This window comes from Canis lupus, chromosome 23 (assembly GCF_048164855.1).
Source record: "Canis lupus baileyi chromosome 23, mCanLup2.hap1, whole genome shotgun sequence".
In the NCBI taxonomy this organism is placed as follows: domain Eukaryota; kingdom Metazoa; phylum Chordata; class Mammalia; order Carnivora; family Canidae; genus Canis; species Canis lupus.
The window spans coordinates 22576658-22595808 of NC_132860.1; the positions used below are offsets into that span (position 1 = coordinate 22576658).

At 45.5% G+C, this 19151-nt stretch overlaps 2 protein-coding genes and 1 long non-coding RNA gene across 4 annotated transcripts in view; 1 reads left to right on the forward strand and 2 right to left on the reverse strand.

Annotated features, from left to right (window-relative positions):
• Positions 1 to 3069: 3069 nt before the first annotated feature.
• On the reverse strand, positions 3070 to 4945 carry LOC140614907 (ubiquilin-1-like). The gene is given in 2 exon segments (XM_072794331.1): positions 3070 to 3742; positions 3744 to 4945. Coding segments are annotated over 2 exon segments (1641 nt in total). The 5' UTR covers positions 4727 to 4945; the 3' UTR covers positions 3070 to 3084.
• A 32-nt stretch (positions 4946 to 4977) lies between these two features.
• The window catches only part of LOC140614908 (uncharacterized), a 32939-nt gene continuing 18765 nt past the window's right edge, over positions 4978 to 19151 (forward strand). The window contains exons 1-2 of one of the 2 annotated variants that reach the window (XR_012015630.1): positions 4978 to 5163; positions 7131 to 7381. This is a non-coding gene — a long non-coding RNA (uncharacterized lncRNA). Of the gene's footprint in view, positions 5164 to 7130; positions 7382 to 15860; positions 16007 to 19151 lie in introns of those variants that run through there. The other variant, XR_012015629.1, reaches the window with a different exon arrangement.
• On the reverse strand, positions 13067 to 15843 carry UBQLN3 (ubiquilin 3). The gene is made up of 2 exons (XM_072794329.1): positions 15689 to 15843; positions 13067 to 15361 (listed from the first exon to the last, which is right to left on the reverse strand). The coding sequence occupies exon 2, from the start codon at positions 15322 to 15324 to the stop codon at positions 13357 to 13359; it is 1968 nt and encodes a 655-aa protein (XP_072650430.1). The 5' UTR covers positions 15325 to 15361; positions 15689 to 15843; the 3' UTR covers positions 13067 to 13356.

Here is a 19151-nt window from a genome sequence, read left to right on the forward strand (position 1 = left end):
TGCCCAACCTGCACAAACAAACAGCAACAAAAGTGAAGTCCCTTTGTCTGTTGAGGTCATAAATGGTAAAGAGACTCAGTAGTGTAATGATTTCAGGAACATAGAAAAATATATAAAAAGAGCTGAGGGTGAGAATGGGTAAGGGAACTGCTGTTCTGCTCCTGAAATGCAGCAAAATTCTTTGTGGGCCTTATGCTTACTCCCCTAAGATGCTGGTTGAATTTGATCAAAAGGTCCCCCTCACAGGACAACTGCTTACCATTCACACTACTAATTACCTGCCATGAACCTCACATCTTTCCTGAAATAAAGTGTGGGTCAGTAACCTAGGAAGTAGGTATCAAGGGCAGGGCCAGGATTTAGGACTCTGGACTCCCATGGTAATATTTAAAATGCACCCAGGGGCACCTGGGTGGCTCAGTTGGTTGGGTGGCTTGTTTCTGCCCATGTCATGATTCTAGGCTCCTGAACTGAGCCCCACGTCAGGCTCCCTGCTCTGTGGGGAGTCTGCTTCTCCCTCTGCCCCTCCTCCTGTTCATGCGTGCCCACCCACTCTCTCTCTGTCTCTCTCAAGTAAATAAATAAAATCTTTAAAAAAAAATAAAAAATAATGCACCCAGCTGTGGACTAGATTTGCAGGACCATACAGTGCTAAGGGATTTGATGTACTGGTAAGGAAATTCAGGTGCATGAGTGGGCAAATGATGTACCCGATATTAGGCCACAAGTCCAGTGGTTTGCAGCCTAGTGCTCCCTCATCTCAGGCACAAAGTCATCAATCATCCATCATAACTCTTGGGCTAGGGCCCCTGGGTGGCTCAGCAGTTAAGTATTTGCCGTTGGGTCAGGGCATGATCCCAGAGTCCCACATTGGGCTCCGTGCATGGAGCCTGGCTCTCCCTCTGCCTATGTCTCTGCCTCTCTGTGTGTGTCTCTCATGAATAAATAAATAAAATCTTTAAAAAATAACTCTTGGGCTATCCTTCTCTTCTAGATATATGTGTGGCCTGAGAAGAGCTCTGAGGAGAAAGGTCAAAGGGGGTAGATTGGAGACTAGAAGAGGAGGAGGGGTGCAGGATCGCACAGCTGCTAACACCTTGGTGCAGGAGTCTTGCTGCCACCTATGCTCTGGATTGATACTCTGTGGATACAGCACAGGGTGGTTCCACCCCATGGCTTCCCTTTACTGACCAAATCCAAGTTTCACATACCATAGATAACAGATGAAGGATTCTGCATCTCTGGCAGCAAGCTCCACTCCCTAAAGTTCTGGTTTTGGCTCTTTTTATCATCCTGACACTAAAATGCAATAGTTCCTAGAAGGAGAGGGTGATTTGTAGAAGTCAGTAAGGCTTCTAGAAGACTGGAGGTAGCAAGGTTCAGTCCCCAGGAAGACTATTAACATTATTGCCAAGATTTCCCACCTCACTCAGGTGTCTGGCTACTGGAGCCCACATGATAGAGGAAGCATACTTCTAGGAGCCTGGGATACTGCTCTGCCCGTCATGCCCACTTCACCCCCAGACTCTCATTCTTCCCTGGGACCCAATGTGCATCACTGATCTCAGAAATTCAGACCAAAATCCTGGTACCATGGGGAAATGAAGAGTAAACTGTGTATCAGGATCATTGTTGGGACATGTAGTCCCAAAGATATTTTATCCATAGTCCCTGACTGCCATAACCTTCATTTCTAGGTTCATGCAGTGTCACAAAACAACTGAGTCACGGTGTATAGCTCAGAGATGTTATCCTCCCCAGCCACCAGAAGCATGAGATTTATTTGTTTTTCAAGCTAGGGTCAGTTGACCCCTGGATCTGGCTCTGAATCTGCACTCCTTGATTTCCCCCAAAATAACACTTCCAATATGGTCTGTGCCTCTCTTTCATCAGGTGGTATCCTGTTGCATGGTTTCATACAGCCCCTGGTGCTCTGGGTCACACTTCATGTGCCTGCACTGTGAATCACCTCTATGATAGGAGAGTTTACAGAAGAGAATGGGTGGATTAGGAAAGTATTGGGGACTTTCATGAAGACACAGGGACTCCAGAACTTAGAGTAGGAATGGGGCCCAGGAAAGATGCTGAGCCAGAGTTTCCTCTGTGACACCCAAGAAAAGGCTGGTAGGCTATGGAAAGTACAAATAGACTTAGAGATGAAGGAACCATGAACACAGAAGTAAGACCCACAGCCATGGACATGATCAAACTCTCTGAAAGATGAATAAAGAATCCATGTAGCACACTCTCAGGAAATATCACTCTATAAAAAATGGATGAGAAAATAGATTCAATAAAGCAGCTTATAGAAAGACGGGTCAGTAGGTCATCTGTACAAAAGAAAAAAATGGGAAGATGAGTAATGAGAGAATTTTGAGAAACTTCCATACCATCCTGGGAGTGACTGCAGAGGATGGGGAGATGTAGCCAACTTTGGAGGAATTCAGAGAAAATTCTTTTCTCTTTGGAGAAAAGAGAGAGAAGTTGGATGGCTGGTGGTACAGTAGAGTCAACCATTTTACAATGTAATAGCAAGAAGTCTACCCAGGAGGAGAGGATGGGGCTTCAGAAGTGGTCGGAGTTCACTTTACAAAGCAATATCCTGTCAGGCCGGTAGGAGAGATAGAGCCTGAGATGAGAGGGAAGTTGGACAGGCTTTCCATAATATGGAGAGACTGGACCTGAAGATAGAGACATTTGGTGAAAGAGAGAGTGGCTTCCTGGGGGAAAAAGCCAGAATTCCTTCAGAGTAATTCTGAAGTTGGAGCAGAGGTGGCTTGTGATGATAAGGGCAATGTTGGTGGGAACCTAGGTTGCTGAAAACACTCAGGACTACCCCAAACTCATGTTCAAATTTGGAAAACACTGAGATTAAGGGTATGAGAATAGGTGCAGCCTGGATCCAAGACCCTATAACATTATAAATATCTCCCCCAAACAACATTCTTTTTGCCCACATACCCCCAAATTGGACATCACACGTGAGATCCAAGCAATCTTTTTAATGAGGAACAGGCTTGGGCAGTGAGTGAGGAGGGCTGTTCAAGTGTGCACATGATCTGAGTAAGAGGAGTTCAAAATACGCTATTTCCCCTCCCCTCCCCTTCCCCTTTCCCTTCCTTTCCCTCCCTCTCCATGAGGTGGTACACTGTAGGCATCAGTTGGTGGCACCTGGGCCTCTGGTAGCCCTAGTAGTTTCTCAATGGCAACCTGAATGTCTCCTCCCGCTGCCATGAGGGTCTGTAGATTGGCATCATGGTTAGCAAAACCCATGGCCTTCAGATGCTCCAGTTCTTGCTGGAAGCAGCCTTCAGGGAGGGAGAATGAGGATAGTGAAGATTGTGTGGACTGAGAACAGGCTTTGGCTAGTGCATAGAGAAGCTGAAGAACAGCCCAGGTGGGCTGCACAGAGCCTGCTCTCTGACCCTGCCCTCCATCCCTAGTCTCAGAGGGTTCTCTAGTTTCCCTACCTGGGTCCCACAAACAACGTCCCAGCCCAGGCACCTCCTTGGACAGTATCTGCAGGCCCTTTTCTATCTGTATCAAGGCCTGCAGCGCTCGAGGGTTGGTCAGGATGGGAAGTAGTGGCAGATGGTGTTGTAGGGGGCTTCCACTTGCCAACTGGTGTAGCAGAGCTGGATTCTGCTGTAGGACATGCAAGGCTTTACACAAGGCAGAGGGCGAGGGTCTCAGCTGACTGGTTAAAGTGGCTTTCCCTATGGGCTGCTGGCTCTCGGGAGAGAAGATTGTGGCCTGAGTTTATATCTGGCATTCTAAGCCCACATCCTGAATGGGTCTGATTTGAGGCCACGCTCCTGGCCTGGGTAGCTTGTCCTGCCCTGACCTTCTGGGTCAATGGCCTGGCAGGTGCTGAGGCTGTGGGGATGGTGATGGTAGTGTCAGTATTGCTGTGAGCATTGGCCTCCTCTTTGCAAAGCTCTGAAGCTGGGTTTTGGCCTTTGGAGGCAACCAGGGGGGCCAGAGTGAAGAGCATGAACTGCTGGATATCAGAGCAGACTGGACGCATAGCATTGTCACCACCTGGCACTGCCGTCAATGCCTCTAGATCCTGTTTATTTGCCTGCAGGAGCTCTTGTTGCCGGGCTGGGTTCTGCAAGGTTTCCAGAGCCTTAAGAGTTGGCTCAGGTTTCTGAGGATTCTGCCTTGAGGATTCAGGAGCTTGTCTGGCCTTGGCTGGTTTCTCATTGACCAGGCCTTGAATCACAGGGTTTTCCAAGAACTGCACCACTGACTCGGGTGCAGCCATTAGGAGTTGAGCCAGCTGGCCAAGAAAGTCAGTCAGCTCAGGTGAGCTCTGGGCCAGCCGGCCCAGCCTGGCCAGCATCCCAGCGCTCTCCGAGGTAGAGGGTTCAGAGTGATGCGTGCAGTGGTCAGTAGGGCCTGGAAGAGTTCCAGGACCAGGCAGAGTTCCTTTCAGACGGGTTCTCACCACTAAGTTGACCGTAGTGCCATCAAAGATGCCGCGCTGGCTCAGTATGTCTTGGTCTCGGAGGATCTTTCCAGTGAAGATGAGCACCAATCGGTCAGTGTCATAGTGAAGGCGTTTGGAGATCTGTTTCTTAAAGTGGTGGACACTGCTATTTTCTGCCAGCATAAATTCTTGGCAGTCCTGTGGGGTCTTGACTGACACTCTGATGATGCGTGATGTCGGCTCCCTACCAGACACCAGCTGGCTGTCCCTTGCTTCTTCCCTAGCCCGAGCCATATTATCTCAAGAGCAGGATGCAGGAGCCCCTGAAGACCTGTAGAAGCCCAGGTATGGCACTAAGCACACCTGGGTGCAGGGACCAGTAGGTGTTTAGGGATGTCCACTCACCCACGGCCTCTGGACACCTCTTCCTAATGTAGCCTTGAGGTCACCTGGCTCCCATAGGGGTGTCAGCTATCCTTCACCAGGGCCAGCCTTAGGGGTTATGTCAGTGATGTCAGTGATGAGGTCACAGTTGAGAAGGAGACTTGAATGGGGGAAGGGCAGAGGTCTCTTCTACCTGTCTGAGGTTGGCTCTCTTTACAATTTGACTTAAATAGCAATAGAAAAAAAAAATTAAATGTTTCTGTCTAGAAAGCCTGTTTTGCATCAGGCTATTTCACTGTTGAAAATCATACCACCTGAGATTGGCAAGCAAATATAGCTAAGAAAAGGTAAGAACTGGCTTAGGAAGTGCTGATTCTAGTCACCTATTTTTCACTTAATTACTGTATATGGATCATGGCCCAGTCAAGGCCACAAGTTCCCTTGTTTCTACATGAACAGAATGAACATACATATAATTAGTCCATTCACCCTCAGCAGGGCTTGAGGGCAGCTTGCATCTCTGAGGCCCACCAGGCTGACTAACTTATTGACATGGTTCTAAGAAAAATAGCATCATGTTCCCCAAAAACTTGTGAACTCAGTTGTACTCAGACATAAACCATCATCTCAACCCTCCAGGGTTAGAGCTGAGACAAAAGAAATGATAAGAAAGTAATAAGTTTACTCTAGGTCTTTATGACTTAATGATTAATTTTTAAAAGATCTTATTTATTTGACAGAGAGAGGCAGAGAGAGAGCACGAACACAAGCAGGGGGAGCTGCAGAGGGAGCGCTGCAGAGAGAGAGCCCACTGAGCAGGGAGCCTGATGTGGGACTGGATCCTAGGACTCATGACCTGAACCTAAGGCAGATACTTAACTGACTAAGCCACCCAGGCGTCCCAACAATGATTAGATTTAATACAATTTGAAGAGGAAAATTGTTACTTGGGAGCTGACATATTTCAGCTGCAAAAGGAGAAAATGATGATCCTCTGAGCTATTTTTTTTAAGATTTTATTTGTTTATTTAAGAGAAAGAGAGAGAGAGAGAGAGAGAGACTGAGAGAGAGAGAGAAGCAGAGACACAGGCAGAGGGAGAAGCAGGCTCCATGCAGGGAGCCCGATGTGGGATTTGATCCTGGGTCTCCCGGACCGCGCCCTGGGCCAAAGGCAGGCGCTAAACTGCTGAGCCACCGAGGGATCGTTTTGATTGTTTTGATTACTCCAAGCAGGTGGGACCCCAGGTAAAGTCTGTCAAATCTGCAACAATTGTGTTTTTTACTGTGAAGATGGATACAATAGGCTGCTAGGCCTTGCTATTATATAATTGACCCTTTTTCCGATTCTGGAATTTCCAAGGACTACAACATGAGCACTTGGCTGCCTATAATACCACCTTCAAAAGGTTCTGCTGGATTTGGTAAACATGAACATCTAGAACCGTCTACAGCTACGATGTTTATGGGATATCGATAGATGTTCTTAAACTAGAACTAGTTTGAATGAGTATCTCCTGTATCCCACCAATATCAAGACTCTAACAAGTTGTAATTCCTGAGTTTAAAAGACCTTCTCAGTCTGAGGCAACCTCATAAAGCAAGCCTTGTGGCTGGCTGGCAGCAAGCAGACTGAGCAGTCTGGCATCAAGCAAGTACTTTTCTTGGGAATGCCCAGACCTCAGAACAACTCCTACCACACAAATATTATTAGCAAAATCAATTCCTTTGCAGAATTTTTTTGGATTTCACCTAGCATAACTGGATCTTCAAACTAACATTCCTGGATTTTCATTAGCTAATAATATGTAACAGGTGTTGAACATTCTGGATGACATTGTCTAGAATTGCTTTCTCATATTTCATGCTCCCAGGGATTTCCTCTTTTCTATGCATGGCCTGTGGGGTGAAGCATCCCTTCTCTCCTCTCTTTCAGGCCCTATTATCAGGACCCAGAATGTCTCCTTCCCAAGCACCCACTGATGGCCCTGACAGTCCATTTACACACTCTGTCTCAGTGAGGGAGCCCTGCCCACACTGTCCACTGAGTTCTTCAACACAGGAATCGCCCTTCATCCTTCCTGAGAAGCTGACATTATTGGGATATCTTATATTGTAACTATATTTCTTTTATAATTAGAAAATTAAAGTATCAACTTTTTATTTAATCAATTTAAAACTTAAATTGAACATAGAACTCTCTAGAGGAAAATAACCCTGGTTTAAATCCCACTCCTACCACTTAATAATCTTCAACAAGTCATTCACTCTTTTAAAGCCTGGCTTTCATAATCTATAAAATGGTATTTTTTCACAGATTTGTTTTGAAGATTTGAGGAGATAATTCACATAAAGTACAATCCAAAGTATCTGACACAGAGCAGATACTTGTCAAATACTGAGTATGAAGTCAATACTACAGTCACTATCGATCTTCAGCATATCCTGTGGTCACATCCGTTAACTAGATTCGAGACAGGGAGAACAGATCTACCTGTCAGGGCTGACCAAATGCCCAGAGATATGTTCAGCTGCAGATGGTGAAGACAGCTCCAAGCAGACTGACTGGTGAGGAAAGTGTGGTATCTTCTGTTAGACCCAGGACTCTAATCCTGGACTGAAATGCTGACTTTATGCACCTGATTTAAGGTTTATTATATTAAGATGTAATTTCCAGAAAACATATTTCATTCCCATATTCTTCACAGAGATTGGCTAAGGTTATCCTATTCTGCTAAGAGTTTTATTAGATCAAACTATATAAAAATCTCAGTATTTTTTAATATTTATTTATTTGACAGAGAGAGAGAGTGTGTGTGTACAAAAGGCAGAGCAGCAGAGATAGAATGAGAGGGAGAAGGAGACTCTCCATGGAGTATTGAGCCAGACATGGGACTCAATCTCCGGACCCTAAAATTATGACTGAAGGCAGACTCTTGACTTACTGAGCCACCTAGGTGGCCATAAAAGCTCAGTATTTTATGCAGTTTTAGTGTTCCTTGTCAGTAATTTGTTTCAGAAATATCTAATGAGAGTTTAATTCTTTTTAACCAAAACTATCACCTGGGAGAAGATGGCTCCTGGTGGCCAGGCTAACTGAACATGAAGTGCTCTAAGTAGTCCCATTAAAAGAGAAATGCCTCATTCTGTCCTACTAGTGAGCTTCCTGTAACCCACTGAGTAGGTTTGAGCCAAGTCTGGTTTATGATAATCTTATAAATTTGTTGAATTAAACCTAAAAAGATCCTCTAATGGAAGTAGCAAAGACTACCTCCATATTACTTTGGCAATAAAATCCAAACTCCTTGTCTAGCCACAAAGCCTCTCCTGCATGGACTCCTGCTCATCTCAACTACCTGATGATGATTTCCTCCTTTTCTATAAAACTTGGCCACATTTGCCTCCCTTTTATATCTGAAACAAGCCAAGTGCCTTCCCATACTTAGAGCCACTGTAATTGCTAATCCCTAAAGCTTTAATGCTTATCCACTTAATTTTTACAAGGCTTGTCCTTCTTACCTTTCAAATCATCTCTTCACCAAGCCTTTCCCAACCATTCCAAATCTTATCAGTAGATTTTAATTATTTGTATAAAATGCATTATGTCATCATTTCCTCTTTTCTATTCATTTATATTTCCATCTCCCTTCACTAGAATTAAGCTCCATGAGAACCGGGACTTTTTTTTTTTTAATGTTTTTTTTTTAATTTTTATTTATTTATGGTAGTCACACACAGAGAGAGAGAGAGGCAGAGACACAGGCAGAGGGAGAAGCAGGCTCCATGCACCGGGAGCCCGACGTGGGACTCGATCCCGGGTCTCCAGGATCGCCCCCTGGGCCAAAGGCAGGCGCCAAACCGCTGAGCCACCCAGGGATCCCGAGAACCGGGACTTTATCTTATTTGCCTCTGTAACCCCATTGCCAGCAAATACTAAATAAAATACATATAGGAAGGAAGAAAGGGGGCAGCCCGGGTGGCTCAGCGGTTTAGCGCCGCCTTCCGCTCAGGGCCTGATCCTGGAGACCTGGGATCCAGACCCATGTCGGGCTCCTTGCATGGAGCCTGCTTCTCCCTCTGCCTGTATCTCTGCCTCTCTCTCTCTCTGTCTCTCGTGAATAAATAAATAAAATCTTAAAAAAAAAGGAAGGAAGAAAGAAAGTAACGGTAGGAGGGAGGCTGGTAAGGAAGGAGAAAGGGAGATTGAATTACATGCAGATACAGACAGTGATTTACCAACATAGCAATTTGTGATGTTTTGCTCACCTAAATAAGAGGTAAAGGATCTATACTCTAAAAACTACAGAATACTTCTGAAAGAAATTGAGGAAGACACAAAGAGATGGAAAAATATTCCATGCTCATGAATTGGCAGAATTAATATTGTGAAAATGTCAATGCTACCCAGGGCAATTTACACATTTAATGCAATCCCTATCAAAATGCCATGGACTTTCTTCAGAGGGTTGGAACAAATCATCCTAAGATTTGTGTGGAATCAGAAAAGACCCTGAATAGCCAGGGGAATTTTAAAAAAAGAAAACCATAGCTGGGGGCATCACAATGCCAGATTCCAGGTTGTACCAGAAAGCTGTGGTCATCCAGACAGTGTGATACTGGCACAAAAACAGACACATAGATCAATGGAATAGAATAGAGAAAGAATCCAGAAGTGAACCCTCAACTTCATGGTCAACTAATATTTGACAAAGCAGGAAAGACCATCCACTGGAAAAAAGACAGTCTCTTCAATAAATGGTGCTGGGAAAATTGGACATCCACATGCAGAAGAATGAAACTAGACCACTCTCTTTCACCATACACAAAGATAAACTCAAAATGGATGAAAGATCTAAACGTGAGACAAGAGTCCATCAAAATCCTAGAGGAGAACACAGGCAACACCCTTTTTGAACTCAGCCACAGTAACTTCTTGCAAGATACATCCACGAAGGCAAAAGAAACAAAAGCAAAAATGAACTATTGGGACTTCATCAAGATAAGAAGCTTCTTCACAGCAAAAGAAACAGTCAACAAAACTAAAGACAACCTACAGAATGGGAGAAGATATTTGCAAATGACCTATCAGATAAAGGGCTAGTTTCCAAGATCTATAAAGAACTTATTAAACTCAACAGCAAAGAAACCAACAATCCAATCATGTAATGGGCAAAAGACATGAACAGAAATCTCAGAGGAAGACAAAGACATGGCCAACACGCACATGAGAAAATGCTTTGCATCACTTAACATCAGGGAAATACAAATCAAAACCACATGAGATACCAACTCACACCAGGGAGAATGGGGAAAATTAACAAAACAGGAAACAATAAATGTTGGAGAGGATGTGGAGAAAGGGGAACCCTCTTGCACTGTTGGTGGGAATGTGAACTGGTGTAGCCACTCTGGAAAACTGTGTGGAGGTTCCTCAAAGAGTTAAAAATAGACCTGCCCTACGACCCAGCAATTCCACTGATTTACCCCAAAGATACAGATGCAGTGAAACGCCGGGACAGCTGCACCCCAATGTTTCTAGCAGCAATGTCCACAATAGCCAAACTGTGGAGGAGCCTCGGTGTTCATCGAAAGAATTTTATTTTAAAGATTTTATTTGACAGAGAGACAGAGACAGACACAGAGACAGAGACAGAGACACAGAAAATGAGAGACAGAGCACAAGCAGGAGGAGCTGCAGAGGGAGAGAGGCAGGCTCCCCGCTCAGCAGGGAACCTGATTCAGCTCCATCCCAAGGCCCTGGGATCATGAGCTGAGCCAAAGGCAGACACTTAATCAACTGAGCCACCCGGACACCCCTAAAATAAGAATTTATAATGTATTTGGTCATAGCACAGTTTCATCACAACGATATCCATCCTGAAAATATAATGGAAAAAAAATCTCAAAAGAACCAGAAAAATGTAACATTTAAATAAACCCACATGTGTAGGACTAATATAAAGAAACTGCAGTCCTTTTGTTGTTGTTGTTGTATAATCAACATACAATACCCTGTTAGTTTCAGTTGTGCATTGTAGTGCTTTGATATTTTATACATTATGTCACCAAACGTTATTACAACATGACCAACTATATTCCCTATGCTGTATATGACATCCCCATGATTTAGCTATTCTATGACTGGAAGTTTACACCTGTTAATCCCCCTCATCTATTTCATCTACTCCCAACCCCACCTCTTCTATTCACCAGCAATTGGGAGAAGCTACGCTTCTTTATAGAGAAACAGGAAATATGAATGAAAACATTCCTTATTCTAAAAGGAAAAATTGTCATTTGTAAAGTTCTCAATTTTGGGAGAGCCTGGGTGGCTCAGTGGGCTAAGTATCTGCCTTTGGCTCTGGCCATGATCCCAGGGTCCTGGGATCCAGCCCCACGTCAAGCACCTTGCTCTGTGGAGAGCCTGCTCCTTCCTCTCCCTCTGCTTCTTCCCCCACTCATGCTCTCTCTCTCACTCACTTAATCTCAAAAAAATAAAAATCTTTAAAAAAATTAAAAAACTAAAATTCTCAATTCTCTCTAATTTATAAATGTAGTAGAAAGCCAATCAAGATGTCATTTGGCCTTTTCTGAAATTTGACATGTACATAAGTGTATGCAGAAAAATAGAAAAAATTAGACAATGGTATTTTGCAAATGAATAATGAGTCAACCATTGAACATTTTGTCACTATTTCAAAGTTAAAACAACTGAAGTGTGGCAGTAGTAAATTAAATTTAAAAAAAACACCATAAATACACATATATAAACATATGTAAGATACAGATCGGAGAATATTCCAGTTCATTGTAGGGTTTTTTTTTTTATAAATTTATTTTTTATTGGTGTTCAATTTGCCGACATACAGAATAACACCCAGTGCTCATCCCGTCAAGTGCCCCCCTCAGTGCCCGTCACCCATTCACCCCCACCCCCCGCCCTCCTCCCCTTCCACCACCCCTAGTTCCTTTCCCAGAGTTAGGAGTCTTTATGTTCTGTCTCCCTTTCTGATATTTCCTACCCATTTCTTCTCCTTTCCCTTATATTCCCTTTCACTATTATTTATATTCCCCAAATGAATGAGACCATATAATGTTTGTCCTTCTCCGATTGACTCATTTCACTCAGCATAATACCCTCCAGTTCCATCCACGTCGAAGCAAATGGTGGGTATTTGTCGTTTCTAATGGCCGAGGAATATTCCATTGTATACATAGACCACAGCTTCTTTATCCATTCATCTTTCGATGGACACCGAGGCTCCTTCCACAGTTTGGCTATTGTGGACATTGCTGCTAGAAACATCGGGGTGCAGGTGTCCCGGCGTTTCACTGCATCTATCTTTGGGGTAAATCCCCAGCAGTGGATGTGGAGAAAGGGGAACCCTCTTGCACTGTTGGTGGGAATGTGAACTGGTGTAGCCACTCTGGAAAACTGTGTGGAGGTTCCTCAAAGAGTTAAAAATAAATCTGCCCCACGACGCTGTCTTGGTTGGGATGCTTTCCCTTCTCCTGTCCCATTTTTGGCTACCTCATTGTTACCACTTTTTAAGATTTCAGCTTGGAGCTGGCACTCAGGAAGCCCTCCCCGTCTCCCCAGGCAAGCTCAGGCCCATGTGCTACCCACATAGCTCCCGCTCTTTACAGCACCTATCACAGTTTGTATTCTGTATAATGAGTAGTCTTCAAATACAGTTTGAATGCTCTGTGCCCCCAGACCATCACCTTCTGAAGGTGTCTCTGACTCATTTGACTCTAATCGCTGACAAAATACTGAGCACAGGGTGAGTATTCCATTTCTGTGCTGGCAGTTGCCAGAAAGAGTACTTTGTAACCTTGGTGAGATTAGGGAATCTTAGAACTCAGCCTGAATTCTTGGGGCTCCCTATCTACCCAGGAATCAGCCTCAAATCCAGAAAGTGAGAGCCACCTATGGGATGGTCTTCAGGGGTGCTAGAAATTAGAAACAGTGCCCGCTTTGCAGGCAGGCTGGTGGTAGGAACGTGCCAAGGAACAGAGTACATGGAGGCAGCTCCTCCAGGACACAAGATCTGGGAGTCCTCTGGAAGGACCCCAGGGGAGCTGAAGGCCTCCGTTCCTCCTCCTTTGTTCTCCATGAATCTTTGAACCTCAAACCTCTGAGCTTATCCTCCAAGTCCTCCCATGCATGCAAACACAGCTCTTATTGCCAGCTTTTCTCCCATATGTCCCCTTCCCCACCAGCCCACAAAAAAACAGACTCAGGCAGCAGCAGACACTGGAGATTGGATGTAATTGCATCTCAAGATAGGCATAAGCAGAGCTCAGACTGGGGTCCCAAGATGGTACAGTGGCAGGGGTGGTTGGGTCACTCCCAGCACCCCCACCCTGTTTCTGGCTCTCATTCTTCCTCAATGACTCTGGAACAACATTGTCTCCACAGTAAAGGGCATCATAGTGGATTTGGTTCATAGTGCAGCTGCATTCAAGAACGGGGGAGTTAGGGTAGTGGGGTACAGGGGAAAGGCACAGAGGAAAAGATATGGTCTGACCACCTAGGGCTCCTATGCCTGCCTCAGCTTCTCCACAGCAGCATCCACATCACCCCCAGTGGCTATGAGGGCCTGGAGGTTGGCTTCGGGATTCAGAAAGCCCATTGCCCGCAGTTGCTCTAGCTGCACCCGGAAGTGAATCTCGGGCTGCAGCTGCTGCGGATTGGCACCAACAAGAGCTTGCAACATCTGGAGGAAGGGGGTAGAATGGAGACCTAGCTCCACAGAGCCCTGTGCTGGGGGAACCTCAGGAGCTGGGGCGAGAGGGGGATCCTCAGGCATAAGGGCACCCTCCCTAGGCTCTGTACTGCCTGCCATATTTCCCAGCCCTGCTAGGCAAGGCATGAACCAGAGGAGGAGGCGCGGGGCTTCAGTAGCCAGGACCTGCAGACCCTGCTCAATCTGTAGCAGGGCATGCATGGCACGAGGGTTAGCCATGGCTGCCTGAAGGTGCAGCAGCAGTGGCAGCTGCCGGCGCATCTCATCCTGCAACTGTGGGACCTGGCTCATGCTGGTAGGCCTCAGAGATCTTGGAAAAGCTGGTGGTGGCAGCCAGGCATGCTCGGGGCTGCCGAGGGTAGCCGCCACAGAGGAAAGTGGTGAAGGAACAAATGGTGCCCTGTTAGCAGAATGCCCAAGCCCTAAGACAAGATCAGGCATGTTGGTGCTGTGGCTAGTGGAGCCATTCCCTGCACCACTTTGGCTTCCATATTGGTCAGTATTGCTCTCTGGGGGGTATCTTAGGAATGATGGGCAAGAGGACTTTCCCTTGATGGTTGCTAACTCTTTGGGGAGAGGCTGGCCTGACTCACGTTCTTGGGAGGAGGAGGAAGTTGGGGGGATACGATTTCCTGGTGGTGGTGGTTCTTGGCTGGGATTGAGGGTGGATGCAATCCCTTGCAGATAGGTTCCCAGGGACTGGGGGGTCTCATGTAATTGCTGAAGATAGTCATAGAGCCCTATATTACCCAGAATGTTGGGAACCCTGTTTCTAGTTTCGGGTGCATCCTGGTCTCCAGGATGCCTGCCTCGCCTGCCCCCTGAGCTTCCATATGTGGAAGCCCAGGGGTTGGGGAGAGGGTCACAATTCTCTGTCCTCGAAGGTTGGTTGCTGCTGCTGGTGGCATTAACAGTAGTGGCAGTAGCAAAGGGATTGCCACCAAACTGCTCCTGTACTGCATTCAGCATTGGATCCATAATATCTGTGTACATGGTACGAAGCACATTGTAGCCACCAGGGATGCTCTCCAGGTTACTGAGCGCCCGGTCCTGGCTACGCATCATCTCTTGCATCATGGCCGGGTTGCGCAGGAACTCCAGTGTCTGCCGCATGATTTCAGGGTTGTTGAGAATATGCCCAATCTCGGGGTTGTGCTGGATCAGCTGCTGCATATGGGGGTTGTCGAGAACTAGCTGGCGCATCAGGCCTGTGTTGGATAGCAGACCCTGGATGAAAGGGTCATCGATGATCTGAGCCACAAACTCAGGCATAGACACATGCTGCCACATCAGTGAGCTTGGCTGGTCAGGGAAGCTACTGGAGGTCAGGCCTAGCCCATTGAGGCCTGTGAGAACACCTAAGCTAAAGGTGGGTGGCATATCAGCTGGGTAAATGGAGCTCGATTGAGGGAACGATCCAGGGCTGGAGGCTGGGGCAGGGACTGAAGCAGCTGGACACTCAGTGCCCATGGTGCGGCGTTGCATCTTGATGACCAGGTGGACAGTGAGGCCATCTCGGACTCCACACTGTGCCAGTGAGTCAGGGTCCTTGAGGATTTTGCCAGCAAAGATTAGGATCAGCTGATCAGGGTGGGCCTTAAAGCGCTGGGATATCTCTTCCTTCAGCTGCTGGATGGTGCAAGTGTCTGTAACTGAGAAATCCTCCTTGTCCTTGGGCGTCTTCACTGTCACCTTGATGAGGCGGGGGTCCTGGATCGGCGCTGGGTTGCCCTGTGGCAGGGCCTCTCCGCTTTTGGCCATGGTGGGCAGCAGGAGGCCCAGGTCTGTGGGGACACAGCTGGGGGATTGGGATGGGGGTACTGAATCATCCTTTTGGGCAGTGGCGAAAGAAGGAAAGGTGAGCGGGAAGAGGGCCTGGGGTCTCAGGGTAAGGGCACAGGGAGTCTGCATTTTCCCTCATAACACTTATTTGTAAGTTAGGTAGAATACAGTCTTATCCCCACGGAAGTAAACTGAGGTCCTATGATTGGATGCTTGTGGAGGATTATGGATCTGAGAGGTGTCAGGGTCAAAAGAGGGACACTGGATGCCCTGAGAAAGAGGTCTACGGTTGATGAGTGAAGGACAAAGGTAAGAAGAAGAGTTTGGGTCAGGGCATACATACCAATCAGCTGTGGCCCCGTCCTCCCTCTTATACCGGGCTCCAAACCGCCCTCATCTTGCTAACAGCCACCCCTGAAGCCTTCTGGGCCGGAACCCACTCCATCAGGTGACCTCTGTGACCTCAGCGCTGACATCACAGCCTCACACAATGGATTCTTGAGATTCCTCCAAGGTGCTCTGTATCCTCAGGAACTACCCCTCCCCCCCCCCACCTTTACCTCTTTTATTACCTTTATCTTGATGCCTTCTTCACTGTGAGCGGTCCGGGCTGACCCTTCCGTTTCAGGCCAAGAGTCCTACTTCCACACATCTGTATGTGGTATGTGGAGACTCACCTCAGATTGCCCAATTAGGAAAGGCTCATCCTCCCTTGTCCCTGTAAAGACCCAAATTCAGCTGCACCTTGAATTGCTCCTCTTCCTGGCATTCTAGGTTTCTGCCTTCTCTTTGATTCAACATTAGCTATAAATTTTTAATATATTTTCAGAGCATTAACTTACTGATAGGCAAGATCTAGAGCATGAAAGAGGAGCCAAAAATGACATAAAGTTTTTATTTTGCTTTTTAAAAAGATTGTTGTTATTCCCCAAAAGAATGCAAAGAATGGATTGGCTATTTACTGAGATTTGACAAAAAAAAAAAAAAAAAAAAAGGCCGAGGAATAAAGTTGTTAAACAGAAAACCCAGAATTCAATGCTATGTACATTTGAGAAGTTTATTTTATACCCAAATGGACATGAAGGGAGGGAGTTCACTATTGTGAGTCTACAGTTCATCAGCCGTGGCAGGGTATTTAAAATCATAAGATTCGTGAGTAGCAGTAACATGATAGAGGTAAAAAGACGAAGGCATGAGCAACTACATATTTACAAGTCTGGAATATAAGATGTGTTCCACAAAGGAAATTGAGAAGAAATAAAATATATAGTCAGAAAAGAGAGAAAGGGGAAAAAAGCAAATGAAGAGTCTCAGAAAGAAGAGAGTAACCTATGGTATTGGATGATGCTGGTGGGTTAACTCTGGGAAACGAACTAGGGGTGGCAGAAGGGGAGGAGGGCGGGGGGTGGGAGTGAATGGGTGACGGGCACTGGGTGTTATTCTGTATGTTAGTAAATTGAACACCAATAAAAAAAAAATCACATTAAAAAAAAAATAAATAAATAAATAAATAAAAAAAAAAAAAGGAAGATAGAGGCTGAAAACTATTAGATTTGGCAAGAGAATGGAGGACAATGATGAGCCTGAGTTTGGAAGAGTGGAGGGGGCAGAGATCTGGCTGAAGTAGATTTAAAAGCAAGTGAGGGGTTGCCTGGGTGGCTCAGCAGTTGGGCCTCTGCCTTCGGCTCAGGGCGTGATCCTGGATCTGAGATCAAGTCCTGCATCAGGCTCCTTGTGGGGAGCCTGCTTCTCCTTTGGCCTGTGTCTCTGCCTCTGTGTGTGTGGGTGTGTGTGATGAATAAATAAATCTTTTAAAAAAGCAAGTGAGTTGGAAATGAAGTGGATTAAATAAGAGTATTATACATAAGAGAAAGGGTACGATGTCTGTGTAGAAACATGGGGATAGAGATGTTTTTCTTAGACGGACAATATTATATCATGCTTTTATTCTGATGGGAACAACATAGAGGAAGGACAAATGATGCAGAAAGAAGAGAAAATAATTGCAAAAGTAAACTGTTGTGTAGATGAATTGGAGAGACTGAGATCAGTGCCCTAGTGGAGAGCTTGATTTAGGTCCAAAGAAATTTACTCATGATAAGAGGATGGAGGACAGAGCATACAGACTGTCAGTGGACAGTCAGATTTCAGTTATGGCACAAAGGTGGGGATCATTTAGAGGAAAAGTTAGATAGAGTAGGTTTTGCTGTTGCTAAATTATGAGTTCTAGATGGTGGGTGGAAAGGTTTGGAGAATTGATGACCAATGGAAAAATTGGGTCAGATGAGGGATTTTCAGAGCATATTGGGGTAAGAATCAGAAAAATGATGCAAAGAGCTTGGGCTTTCATGTAAACTGTGGTAAACAGGGTATAAAGTTCAATCATATTAATTGATTGGATAGCCTGAGTGGCTTACTCAGTTAAGCCTCCAACTCTTGGTTTTGGCTCAGCTTATGGTCTTAGGGTTTTGAGGTCGACTCCGATTTCAAGCAGGTAGTTAAGCCACACAATAGGCTCCATGCCTGGTGTGGAGTCTTCTTGGGATTCTATCTCCCTCCAGCTCTTCCCTCCCACTCGAGCTCTATACATACATACATACATATATACATAAATTTTTTTTAAAAGATTGATTGGATAGAAACATCTTAATGGGAAGGTGGAAAATCCATTTTAGATGTAATTCTTTCTTGAGACATATCTTTTTACTAGTTTGAGGGGGTGGAGTGGGAGTCTGGCAATAGATCTATATGAGTTTTGTGGGTTCTCCTTCAATCTTGCTGATTGCAGTGTCAGGGCTGGAAGAGGGGTGGTCTGTGAGAAGTACACAAATTTCTGTGGGTACCCTTTGCAGACCAGAATCTGAATACCAGTCACCACCTCCACTGCACCAGACACCACCATCTCCCACCTGCTCCATTGCAAAAGCTGCCTCACTAGTGCACCCACTTATAGTTCTACCTCTACTACAGTCTTTCCCCACTTTGCAGCCAGACCCACCCACCGAAACTCCTGCATTGTTCGCTTGAAATTAAGCATGGATTTTCTACTACATTCCTAGTAAAATTCAGTGTCCTCATCAGACCTACAAAGCTCTTCCTGATTTATCTGATGTTCTGTTTTTCCTCCCATTGTTTAGTTCACACTCCACTCCAGCTACAGCATCTCCTTGTTATTCTTCAAATACCTCAAGAATATTCATTCCTTCCTTATGCTTTTACCCCTAGGTAGCCTCCTATGCCTGGAATAGATTTCTCCCAAGGGAGTGCATGTTCAGTTCTCCCATTTCCTTTTGATTTCTGCTCAACTATTGCCTTACAGAGAGATCTCCTGGATTACCCCTGCTTGTAGAAGAGCTTATCCTGCTTCATTTTCCCTAATAACACTTATTTGTAAGTTAGGTAGAATACAGTCTTATCCCCACGAAAGTAAACTCCATAAATAAAGGAAATTTATTTGGTCACTGTTATTTCTTCAACGCCTAAAATAATATTTAGCTTATGTAATTGTTTACACACCAACTGGCTGGGATACTCCTCTGGAGGCAGGAAGAGGAAGAGATGGGGCCTTGGCTAACTACAGAGAACACAAGCTACGGATATTAATTATGCTGAAGGATGTATATTCTTGGAATCTGCCATGCCCCAGATGTCTGAGTTTTGGCGACGGAATATGCAGTCAGGGTCGGCAGCTCCATCTTTCTGGGCTCAAGAGTGAATAGTAACAGTCCAGGAAAGTCCTATGATTGTGACGATGGCAGTTAGTAAGAGATTCCTAAAGAGGACAAATACTTACCTTGACCTAACTG

What these genes read in the sequence shown, in the direction of transcription:
- UBQLN3 (XM_072794329.1), bottom strand. Translation starts at nt 15,324, where the DNA reads ATGGCCAAAAGCGGAGAGGCCCTGCCACAGGGCAACCCAGCGCCGATC.